The 13,761-nt window shown below is 32.4% G+C and overlaps 1 protein-coding gene across 4 annotated transcripts in view; it reads right to left on the bottom strand.

Annotated features, from left to right (window-relative positions):
* The window catches only part of LOC138695008 (mucin-2-like), a 195,364-nt gene that overhangs the window by 27,806 nt on the left and 153,797 nt on the right, over positions 1-13,761 (bottom strand). For all 4 annotated transcript variants that reach the window (XM_069819289.1, XM_069819291.1, XM_069819293.1 and 1 more), the window contains one exon: positions 8,299-10,032. In XM_069819289.1, the coding sequence (XP_069675390.1) occupies positions 8,299-10,032 (1,734 nt within the window). The remainder of the gene's footprint in view (positions 1-8,298; positions 10,033-13,761) is intronic.

Here is a 13,761-nt window from a genome sequence, read left to right as displayed (position 1 = left end):
AATGTTTGAACATGTCTGGTCAAGTTTTTGTACATTAATGAATTAATTAATAGTATAATCAGAAAGCTGAAAAGTAATCTGTAATACCCAGAAAATGTGCTCCATTTTTATATGATTTAGTATCAATGCTGAAATAATAAATGTTGCTTGAATCGTTTAGCATAATTCAAGGGATTAGTCTAACATAATAGTAATAGTGATGAATTTTAAAGATTTTAAACACTTCCAGAAATAAATTTCCAATTTGTAATTTTTAATCTACATCTTTAAAAGCCTTACGTTATCCTCTTTATCATTAAATGTTTGTGGCCAAAGAATTTTAAACTTAATGTGTGTTAATTTTTTTAAATAACAGTAAGCCTATAACAGTAGACAAAAAATGATTCAATGAAGTCAGTTTTTACATATGAATGTGCAATCTTCAGAAAGGCTTCCTACACTGTTTCAACACTAACTTAGATAAGATTTCATTATTGCAACAAACATATACCGTAATTTACCATTATATTGAACGAAGTCCTTCAGTTATATCATCTGCGTGTTCCCTTGGAATAGGTTATTTCAATATTTTTTTCTTTGTATGGTAGAAATAAGTGGTAGAAGTTCTCGTCCATCAAATGGAACTTAGAAAATTTTAAAGTTCTGTACTATTTGTTGTCTTCTGACATTAGATATGCTAAAAATGTAAGAGCTTGTATCTTGTAATTTTCAATATAAACTGCATTTTCATAAATAACCAACAGATGATTACACAGAATTAGTAACAGTGGAGTATCACTTACCAAGCTCATCCATCTTCACAGCAGCATCAGCATGTAAAATCTTGCTATAATTTGTCCAAACATTATTTTGCTGACAGGCATGCAGACAGGCACATGTTGTTAGTTGTACATAATGAACGCCAGCCAGTTAGTATGGGTTAGAACAACTTTAACTATTTCACATCAAGAAATAAGAACATGAAATGCAGTCAGGAATCATTGATAAGAAGTACCATACTTGCAATAAATGTAGGCCAGGTCTGTACCAATCGTTCTTTGGCTCAGACTACATTGTCAAATACCGGTAATTAGAGAGTGACAAATTAACTGTACCGGTAACAAACTTAAATATACTGGTACACATTTAATTCATTTTCACATGCAGCTAATTAATTATCGTGGTATTGTTCTTAGTAGGCCTACTACCGTGATTTTTTCTTAAGTTGCTTTACACGATCAAATTTTTCTTCCAGTACAATACTTTGCAAGAAAACTTGTCAAAGGTTGTCGAAGGTTGATCAGTATTGAAAAAGATTAGTCAAAGACTGTTTCACATTACTAAAGATTTGATAAGATTTTAAAACATGTGCTTCAAGTTCATTGCAATTTTTACCTACAATATTACAATATAAATATGTAAATCATTTGGAGAATCACTAGACTATAGTCTACAAAAAATATTTGTATTATTTAACTAGAGTATGTGTTAACCTAAAACGAAGAATATTACAATTATATATTGTTTTAAAACAATATATTTAGATACCGGTATGATTAGTACGGTATTTGCCTAGGATAACTAATAGGTTAGAATGTTCTTCATTAAAAAAAAAAAAAGAAAGGCATGCATTGGTAGGTATTTAATTCGAGATATTGTGATATTTCACAGAACCCACGACATAAGGCATGGATTTAATTCATATAATTGAATTAACTCGAAAACAACTTCTCTCAGTCAAGATGCCATGCTTCTTGTTCTTGGCGCCATAATATTTTCGAATCCCATTGGTCAATTCTTTGATCAATTATACTTGTTTTTTTTTAAAGATGGGACATGACAGTTAAGCGGCAGAGCTTGAAACTATAGTGCTATGTTGCCAATATGGACTACCATGCTGTCAACTGATGGAAGCTAGCAATTGACGTTAAGATGGCTGACGTTAAAACATTCATTGACATTTGACACGAAGATAAGAAGACAATACAAAAATCGACAGAGAATCAAAGACGAAACGTACCAATGCTAACAATGTGTGCACAATAAATGTCACCAAGAGAACTATTAAGCACTCGCCACGTGGGAAAAGTAAGTTTGGCAACTCTACTGTTGTTACCATAGCAACAGACCTACCACGCTATGTGACATTCAGTTGTTTTTCCGATCGCAATGCTCCTGTCTGTCCCATCTTTGAAAAAAACAAGTATAGAATATTTTCTTACTTAAGACAATCAAAGACTTTTAAAGTATTATAAGTGATTTGACAATAAAACTTGTAAAGCATTGACTAGTCTTGAAAAGTCTTGTGAAGCATTGAATTTGACGAAAATTTGATTGTGTACAAGCAACTCGCATGGGTCCCCTGAAATTTCTGGATATACCGACCCATGGAATCAGTAGTGATGTTGCTTCAGTGTTAAATAAGTCATTATGTAGAAAAATAGTTAAAGTTATTCCTGCGATAAGCATCATGCCATGAATGTAGGCCTATATGGTTATAAATTAATGAAATAGTGTACTTATTTAGAATGATCAGATTCTGGAAATTAAATATGTAACATTGTACAGAACCAGAAACAAAATTTGGGCCACCTGAATTTTCCAAGTGCTTACTGAGCATGCATAGTACATGAGCCGTTCAGAGCAGAAGTGGTGCAAGTCAATTTTGACTTACACCACTTTTGCTCTGAACGGCTCATATAAACTAGGCTAATGAATGATTCGGTCGTTATTGTACAAATTTAAATGACATGAATACGAGTATGTATTTCTCCTGTAAATGTATATAAGAAGAACAGAGAGATTGAGAGAGAGAAAAAAGAAACAGAGAGAAAGTAGGAATTGTATTTTGTATATTATTTATTTGAGCCGTTCAGAGCAAAAGTGGTGTAAGTCAATTTTGACTTACACCACTTCTGCTCTGAACGGCTCATATGTAATGCAATTCTTGTTGTACTAGCACTTTACAAAGTAATTAAAAATTGGGGTTGTTTAATAATTAATTAAAAAAATCACACAGATATAGCATTGAATTTAAAATCTGATCATCCTAAATTAATATTATGCTGTTAAAGTCGAGACAAAAGCTAAGAACTCATTGACATTGACTTAAATACAAATAGACTAGATCATTTTCTTAATCCTAAAGATTTAACTAACTCCATATAGGATATATAAATTAACAATATTTTCCCTATCTTATTATAGCCTACTTTGAATCTTTTTTTTTTTTTTATTTAGTAGGTTAGATATAGTCTTGGTAGGCCTAATATTATAATCACACAATAATTAATAAGTTTAATAACTTTAATAACAGACAGATATATGATTACAATTTTATATTTTCGTGTCTTTTGTCATTTAAAATAAAACTTTGCACTCATACATATCAGTAAACTGAGCTTCATTTACTGAGTCTATGAATGTAGTAGCCACATGGTTCCATACCTTCTGTCTTCAAAACACAAAGCTGCTTGAAGCCAAAGCTTTCACTAATACACAAGCACAATCATGAATATGTATAGACAATCTTGCTGCATGCCATGCTTCATCATAAGAACTGGAATGGACTGGGGGACTAGGAAGGAGATCAGATTACGGTTGTTTTCATGCGATTAGGAGACTAGTCGTCAGGTCACATGAGGTTAAAACTGGCGACCAGTTGAACCCAACATAAAATTAATTCATGTACAGTGAAATGTCGTGTTAACCAAAGTCGCATTAAAATAAATAGTCTATAAAACTATTTTTATTGAAAATTTCAATGGCATATTGGTCCGTTAAGTACAATATCAATTAACAGAAGAATGTAATTCAGTCAATAAGTTACTTAACAGTAAGAAATACATTAAAAATTTGTATTATACCAAAAAGAAACATTACATATATTTTGACGACGAACGTTTTCGCCAATCATATTGACATCTTCAGGTCTTTGTAAGCTATTTCTTACTGTAAAGGTCAGTCGTGCAGCCGCTCTCATGAACTCCAGCCAACTCTTTCAACTTCTTGTAAGTAACGATCTATATGATCTTAAATAACATTTTCAAACAATTTATTTATACCTTCCTTTGCTAATTACAGGGCTTTATCCTGTCACCATTAGCTACTCGGCAACACGACTGCCCTATTTGTAGTGTCTTTATTCTGATTCCGAAACTGTTACCGCAATACTAGAAGAGGTCTTGCCATCCCCCTCGTCATACATATTTTCTACTACACATCATGTTCTACATACAACCTGGTGGCTGCATCACTCGATTTTATTAACTCTTTTAATTTATATCTTAATTTTAACGTTGTTTTAACTAGTTAAGACCAAGTGTTCATTCTGTTGACATGTTTCATTCGACCTGAAGATGCCAATATAATTGGCGAAAACGTTCGTCATCAAAATATATGTAATGTTACTTTTTGGTATAATATAAATTTTTAATGTATTTCTCATTGTTAAGTATTGACAGAATTACATTCTTTTATTAGTTTATTTTTATTGAGTCTAACATTTTGTTATATGGTTAACTTTCTGAGTTCTGAGATATTTGTTGTTTTATTTTTAAAGTTCGATATGACTTCTACACCTAAAAAATAAGTCACTGAAATGAGAAAAAATGCTGAAAAAATTCTGCAGGTTACAGTTAGGGCACAAATGCAGGTATATTATACTATACTTCGGGTCTCTGCACATATACATCTTATAGCATAATCATGCATGAAGTAAATTACCATAGTATATTATAATATACTCTCAGAACTCAGGAGGATAATTATTTCACAAGCATTTAAAGTAACAGAAACATTCAGTCAGTGAGATGTAGAATAGACACTGTATGTATGTTATGTATACCGGTACTTAACGTTTTCTGAACTCTTCAAAGTCTAACTTCATATTTAAGTAAATTTATATGAAGACATTTTGAAACTGGTAGTGAAGGACATCATTTGTTTAAGGGGATGTGCACCTTAGTTTTAAAACTACCACAATTTTTATCTCATTTCGATGAAAGTTTAATCATTAATTTCTTTCAGTAAGCTTAGATGGTATTGAATTTTTCAGATTTTTGGTTTGTAAATTTTATCCATAAAGAATTAAAGTTAAAAGTGCATACCGCTACCTTATTTTAATATTAAATCAGATTGCGCATAGACGAATGAAAATTGTTTCTAGATTCAGGGTTTAAAATATAACTGAATAATTGAGTAATGGATTTAGGTATGCCTTTATGTCTTTGTTTTTTGTTACCATTTGTGGTATGGAATTGAAAAATTATTGTTGAATTTTTAGGTTTTTTATTCTTACATACAAAATTATACTGGCTGTATTTTTCAAGTAACATAAAAAATTATGCACATTTTTCTTGAAATATGCACAGAGTTTAAAATAGGCCTATGTAGTAAAAATTCCATTGCAGTATCTTACTTAGTTTTTGAGCAATCTGATTTCCTAGATTGAAAAATGTAAAATTTTCACATCTGAGAAACTGAATTTAAAGGTAACTACCGATACCTGACAGTCAGATTAGCTTATGACCTTTTAAAAGACTTAAAATTTAGGTCCCCTTACAATTCGAATAATGAAATGAAACTATGTACAACTATTCTCCATAGACCAAATTATTTTTGTTGGAAAAATTGAAAAATGGTAAAAATTAAAAATTTTCACCGGAACTCAGTAGTTCATAGTCCAATTTACCACGAAATATGTATTATTGTTATTATTGTTACCTGTATTAGGTACTATAATATTTGTTATTTATTTATTTATTTTTTTGTTTACTGTTGAATTTTTAGGTTTTTATTCTTACATACAAAATTATACTGGCTGTATTTTTCAAGTAACATAAAAAATAATGCACATTTTTCTTGAAATATGCAGAGTTTAAAATAGGCCTATGTAGTAAAAATTCCATTGCAGTATCTTACTTAGTTTTTGAGCAATCTGATTTCCTAGGTTGAAAAATGTAAAATTTTCACATCCGAGAAACTGAATTTAAAGGTAACTACCGATACCTGACAGTCAGATTAGCTTATGACCTTTTAAAAGACTTAAAATCTAGGTCCCCTTACAATTCGAATAATGAAATGAAACTATGTACAAATATTCTCCATAGACCAAATTATTTTTGTTGGAAAAATTGAAAAATGGTAAAAATTAAAAATTTTCACCGGAACTCAGTAGTTCATAGTCCAATTTACCACGAAATATGTATTATTGTTACCTGTATTAGGTACTATAATATTTGTTATTTATTTATTTTTTTGTTTACTGTTGAATTTTTAGGTTTTTATTCTTACATACAAAATAATACTGGCTGTATTTTTCAAGTAACATAAAAAATAATGCACATTTTTCTTGAAATATGCAGAGTTTAAAATAGGCCTATGTAGTAAAAATTCCATTGCAGTATCTTACTTAGTTTTTGAGCAATCTGATTTCCTAGATTGAAAAATGTAAAATTTTCACATCCGAGAAACTGAATTTAAAGGTAACTACCGATACCTGACAGTCAGATTAGCTTATGACCTTTTAAAAGACTTAAAATCTAGGTCCCCTTACAATTCGAATAATGAAATGAAACTATGTACAAATATTCTCCATAGACCAAATTATTTTTGTTGGAAAAATTGAAAAATGGTAAAAATTAAACATTTTCACCAGAACTCAGTAGTTCATAGTCCAATTTGCCACGAAATATGTATTATTGTTATTATTGTTACCTGTATTAGATACTATAATATTTGTTATTTATTTATTTTTTTGTTTACTGTTGAATTTTTAGGTTTTTATTCTTACATACAAAATTATACTGGCTGTATTTTTCAAGTAACATAAAAAATAATGCACATTTTTCTTGAAATATGCAGAGTTTAAAATAGGCCTATGTAGTAAAAAAAATTTCTGTTCAGATTTTACGTAATCCCCTGTGCACCTAAATTTTCTTATATTCTATTTGATTACTAGTAATTATTGAGTGAAAGTACTTTCCCAAGGGTAGCTTCCATTTGAAAATAAAATTCGTAAATAGTGTTATTTTTATTTTTATTTGTTCAGTATGCTGTGTCTTTTGGCAACCCTTACTGAAGGGCAGCTACCCTTGTGGGATTTATATATTAGCACATAGGCCTAATATGGGAAATACCAATCTCACATTGAGTCATATTCTCTATAGTGAGATGTAGTTGACTGATATAGGTTTGAATCGATATGTTTTGTATTGTAAGTTTTATTTCTGTGTAATGAAACTTCAATGCAAAATATTGATTTTCGTAACTATAAGATAAAACATTGTAATAAATATAAATAGATCATTTTCTTAATTAATAACAGTGTATATCTCCAATAAATGATTTCTTAGCATCGCCACAGATACACTTGATTGTACTTGTCACTATCTCTTGTCACTAGAGCGTTCTTGAAATTTATATTTTGATACGAATACCTCTTGCACAAAAGGGAAGATCTATAACTGAAACTAGATTAATGTATTTCAGTATTATTTGTATTTATCCTGGTAATAATGAACAGTTTGACTCGTAGACATTTTGTTTTTGCAGCATTAACTTCCCATGATTGTACGAGAAGATGAGAAGAGAACGGCAGTTACGTAGACTTTCAGCTCCCCCCTACTACCATTAATGCACAACACAATGTCAATATGGCAGTTGCTGTCGTCTGCGATACAACGAACTTTTCTGTTGATTTTCGAGTTCGTCATTTTTTTCCGGTTATTATATGCTTATTTAAATTGTGTTAACTCTCGCTAGTGGTTTTATATTTTATTTTATCCGTCTTAGTATTTATTTTATTATTGTAAATATTTTTGTTTTATCACTATTATTATTATTATTATTATTATTATTATTATTATTATTATTATTATTATTATTATTATTATTATTATTATTAATGAATTATTTTGTATTACAATCTTCATATCATTTCTGTCACGATTATTTTATTATTATTATTATTATTATTATTATTATTATTATTATTATTATTATTATTATTATTACTATTATTTCTGTCTTCAGCATTATTATTTGATCCCTGTAAAATTTATGTAGACTACTGGACTGTACCCGAGCACAAGCATATGCTCATTTCGGGTACCTATTCACATGTATTCATTTCAAATGTAAATTGTAAATAAATTTGAATTTGAATTTGAATTTTTAATGTAATGAAATTCCAACATAAAAATTTAATTTCCGTTACACTGACATTTCACTGTAATTAGCTATTAATTGTACTAAAATTTGCAATATTATTTTACCCACAACTTCAGCTTGTTAATAATAAATGAAGCGCATTCTTACTTGTGGGTTGTAATCCTGTGTCCGTGGAATCTCGTTTCTGGAGGCATCATCAAAGCGTGGTGCTTGTGGTGCAACTTCGTTACTAGCTACAGGTGGTGCAGGAGGGGCAGTGCTAGTGGTGCTGAAATAGCGTTGGTCAGGGAAAAAAGGGTTACGGCGAGCAATTTCATTTTGATGTACCTGTTCTTTGAAGTTTGAGTTAGGTAGTTTTCTGAACACAGTCCCATTGGGATAGATGCCAAATATGACATATGGTGCCGGTGTGCGTGGTGTTGTGCTGAGAACCGGAGGGGCTGCGGTAGTCTGTGTGACAGAAAGCGGTTGGACATTACTGTTTGCTGCTTGCAATGTATTTGTTCGAACAGAAGTTACTTGTTGGCTGGCCGTTGTATCTACCATTACTGTGGTAGATGTATCTGTAGTTGTTGGTATGTTTGTAGTTGTTGGTATGTTACTGGTTGTTGGTATTTCTGCTGTTGTTGGTATGTTACTAGTTGTTGGTATTTCTGCTGTTGTTGGTATGTTATTGGTTGTTGCTATTTCTGCTGTTGTTGGTATTTCTACTGTGGTAGTTGGTATTGCAGTAGTGCTTGGTATTCCTATGGTTGTTGGTATCACTGTTGTTTCTGGTAGATTAGTGGTCGATGGTAGTGCAGTGAATGTGGTTGTTGGTATGTTTACTGTTACTGGTGCTGTTATTGGTTCAGTTGTTGTTGGTAAATCTAGTGAAGGTATTGTTGTGCTTGGTACGTCTGTAGTAGTGGTTCGAAAGTCTAGGTTTTCAAAAGTTGTGGTTGGAAATTCTAGTGTCAGTATGTTTATGAATGGGTCTGTGGTTGTGAATTGTATGTCTGTGGTTGTAAAGACAGTTGGTACCTCAGTAGCTGCACGAGCACGTACATTGTTCACTGTCGTTGTTCTGGGGGGAATCTTCTGAATGTTACTGTCGGTAGTCGTCGGTACAGTTGTTGGTGGCATGGTTTTCGCCTCACGCACTCTGACTACTCGGGGCGAAGTGCTGGTTATTGTTGTCTTTGGCGCTCCAGTAGTTCTAGGTGGGAAACGAGTCGATGTATCTGGAATATAGGTTCCTGTGTTCTTGACTGGCGGGGATTTAGTGGTTGATGGAAAAATAATATCAAGGAAATTTGGTATCCAACCGTTTTTCTTTTGGGTACTTGGGCTAGATTTTGGCTGCTGGTTAATTTTTGATGAAACTATAGTAGTTGTCTCTGGAGCAAAAGTCTTTGTCGGTTTAGAACGACTTTGATTTGATTTGTTAGAAACATTTTTCTTTATACTTAGTGGTGTGGTTGTTGGAATAGATTGTTTTGATTTAATTTCGTTACTTCTTGGCGTAGTTGGAAAATTTTGTCTTGGATTAACAGTTATCAACTGATTATCAACAAATGAAGAATCCGTTGCCTTTGTGATTTGTGGAGTATTTCCACTACTTCTAGAGCTTTTTACAGATACTACAGAATTCCTGGTGTCTCTCTGTTGGTTTTGTCTACTTAAAGAAGCGGAATTATTACGGGAAACTGTGAATTGTTCTACAGAAGTTGTGACTACGGAAGATTTTAGATTGTTGGTGGAGATCTTGGTTTCTAGAGCCCGTTTTAAATTACGAGAGGTTGGAAGGATAGTGGGTAAGGGAGTGATGGTGTGCTTCCAATTAGATGGTGTGCTCAACTCGGTGACATCCAGAAGATTCAGTGCATCAAGTGGTGTGTCCTGTAAGGTGAAAAGATAGAATCACCAAGAGATCCTTCACCTCATGCCATGCAGAGAAACAATGAATGAATGAATGATTGATTGACTGAATGAACGAGTGAATTAATGAATAAGTAGTACGAAATACTGTATAGTGGTGAATTTTACTACAACCATACTGATGACCTTCTATTTAATCTTTTTATATAGTATGACTTATTCTAAGTTGAAGATTCATACTAAATCAGTTGCAGTTTTGTTGGTATCCTTGGTAAAATTATAAAAATCTATCCCATTAGAGACCCTGAAAGACCATTAGGTGGCGGAATGTTAAAGCTCCCACTTCATGAGACAATCAGCAATAAGTGACAGTACAGTTGTTAGCCGTACATGCCATTTGCCTTTGTCCCCAAGGAAATGCCCTTCAGTAGTCAACCCTAGGGCCATAATATGACTGGAAGTACCATATTGATGGAAAAAAATCCATGATCCCATCGGGAATTGAACCCGTGACCTTCCATGTTGCAAGCAACGTCTTAACCGCGATGCTACATGTATTATTGGTAAAGTATAAAAATATTCCAATAATATGAACTATTATCTAGCTTTGGTATATAGCTAAATTGTGTTTTTTTTTTTTTTTTTTTTAGTTTTTCAAAAGTAAAAGATAATTTTAATTGCTCATGTTTTCTTCATTTTTCTACACGATCTTAAAAGCTCTGGCACCGACTTATTACACAAGAAATGAGATTTTTTGCTTTGCCATAGCGAGTTTATTATTATTATTATTATTATTATTATTATTATTATTATTATTATTATTATTATTATTATTATTATTATTGTTATTGTTGTTGTTATAGTGTTCATGTTATCAGTAGGCACTTTCATATAACTTGGTCTGCAAGATCGCCAGATATTAACTCAGCAGATTATTGGTTGTGGGGCTATCTGAAGAAAATAGTGTTCTTTAGCAAACCTACGACAATTTATGAGTTGAAGGGCTCCATCGCACACACTGTGGCAGATATTCCAGAACACGAACTCAGATCTGCTGTATACAGCATTGAAGAGACGCGTCCACACCTGTGGAGTAACAGTTAGCGCGTCTAGCCGCGAAACCAGGTGGCCCGGGTTCGATTCCCGGTTAGGGCAAGTTACCTGGTTGAGGTTTTTTTCCGGGGTTTTCCCTCAACCCAATATGAACAAATGCTGGGTAACTTTCGGTGTTGGACCACGGACTCATTTCACCGGCATTATCACCTTCATCTCATTCAGACGCTAAATAACCTAAGATGTTGATAAAGCGTCGTAAAATAACCTACTAAAATAAATAAATTAAAGAGAGGCTGTTACTTGTACAAGAACGAAATGGTAGACACGAAGTTATGGCAATAGGTAGTGATGCAAAAAATTCCATTTCTTGTGTAATATGCAAGTGCCAGAATGTTTAATACTGTTTAGAAAATGGAGGAAATATGGGCAATTAAGTTATTTATTACTTTTGAAAAATCCCTATATACCGGTATCTATAGAAATTAATTAATCGTTTATTGAAATTTATTAAATGAGATAATGGTAGCGTTTTAAAAAGTAAGCAAGAATAAACTTAATGTTTATTCTCTGGTTATAACAGAATACATTTTCTCGCATTTTAAAGGCTGGACCACACAAAACATTTTATTTTTATTTTTAACAATCGCAGAAGTCAACATGTGTGTCACAAAAGATACCAGAATATAGAAGCGTTGAGTTAATACAGGACTTCATGTACTGTTAGTAATATTTCATTGCGTTCAGCATATCTTTTAAAAGAGTAAACCCTGTTCAAGTTTTCTGATGCGATGTAGCATCATGGCTGTATCGTGATACTGTTAACTAAATTAGAATGTTGAAGCTGACAAACAACACAGATACTCATGTCGTATATTTTATTACAGTATAAATAATATGATAATGTTAACATGGTGTTCTAAAACTAAGTGTTAGTTATAATACAAAGATAACAATCACATAACTACATATTTTGAATAAGATACCTACTCAACTTAAACATACAACTATTAGGATACCAGTGCTGTATATTCTCGTGACTAAGATATATACAGTGTAAAATTACGATAAGTCTTTGTGTTAGATTTCGAGGAAAATAAACTAACAAGCAAACATTCTGATGGGGGCAGATAAAAAAGTTAAATTTTTTTCTTCCACCATGTTAATAATATCAAAGAAGTGCTTTTACAAATTTTGGCCACTCGACCACAGTTACGAGAGCCGTAAAAAAAATAAGTTCGCCAGGGGCCGTTAACAGAAAAAAAAACACAATTTCATTGGATAAATTTATTGGAACAGACACAGCAATTGTTGAGCTATTTTTCAACATATTTTCCATCGGAATTGAGACATTTCTCATGTCATGGGATCGACAGAGAGAGGTGCAGACACAGTCAAACGCTGGTTCCGATCTGAGGCGGCTGACTTCTACGACACAAAAATTGATCCCTGGTATGGCAAATATCTCAATTTCAGTGGGGAATATGTTGACAAATATCGCAACAATTGCTGTATCTGTTTCAATAAATATTTCCATACAATTGTGTTTTTTTCTATAAACGGCCCCAGGGAAAATCACTTTCTGGACGGCCTCGTAATTGCGGTCGAGTGGCCAAAATTTGTATAAGCACTTCTTTTGTCATTATTAACATGGTGGAAGAAAAAAATAATTTTTTTATCTGCCCCCATCAGAAAATTTGCTTGTAAGCTTATTTTCATTGTTGGTATAAACGTCATAGTCAGGGATGAGGTATGAGGCTTAAAATGTATTCTTTTTATTAACATACCAGTACCATGTCTAAGAGTGCATGAAAAATTTTCAATTAGTTGTAGTTATTTTAGTTTCTTGGAAGGTGAGAGGTGACAGTTCTCTGCTTATGATCTAAATTTATGTATGAGCAGACTGTATTACAGTATTTTCGCTTTGTCGTGAGATTTAGATAAGTAGCAAATTAATTCAGAAATTATAGCATTTCTTTTTATGTGAATTGTAAATACCATACTGATATAACATTTTTGTCCATTTTTGAGCAACGCCTCAAATATGGGAATTCTTTAAAATGTCCCCCATTTAATATCAGGTTGATAAGCTAAATTTTGTCCTTAAACTGCGAATAAATATTAAATAAGTTTTCAAATATGTATGTGGACAGATGGAGAAGAAATCCTACATCTGTATAGTAATCTCATAAGTGGACATCACAACATTCGATATTAAAATACGGTACATTTAAAGATAATACAATGAAAATTTTCTAGATAGACTAACATAGATGAATTTGGAGAGCAAGGGCTGAGGGGCTTGCACAGAGTGACAGGGACACAGAATTAATAAATTTCATTTCACTTGATGGTAGGATATACGAAGCTTAGTGAAATAGAAATTTACCCAGTCAGTTTCTGCTGATAATATAGTACATATGCTGAAAAACTTGCTACACTAGACTCTCGCTAATTCGGCCTCCTTCTAGTGTACTTCCTATCACTTCTACTGTAATATTTTTCTGATAAATTTGCACTGATACCATGTGTTATACTGTATTAATTACACACATGCTGGCACATATAGATCGTTCTAGTTTCGATTTAAAAGTGCAAGTTGGCGCAGCCTATAACATTAAATTTAATGACAATTTAAGTGCTCTCATTAATCCGGCACCCCTCTGTGTAAGGAATGGTCGAATTAGCAAGAGTCTA

The sequence above is a fragment of the Periplaneta americana genome, chromosome 2 (genome assembly GCF_040183065.1).
Source record: "Periplaneta americana isolate PAMFEO1 chromosome 2, P.americana_PAMFEO1_priV1, whole genome shotgun sequence".
Taxonomy (NCBI): Eukaryota; Metazoa; Arthropoda; class Insecta; order Blattodea; family Blattidae; genus Periplaneta; species Periplaneta americana.
This window is presented reverse-complemented; position numbering and strand designations above follow the sequence as displayed.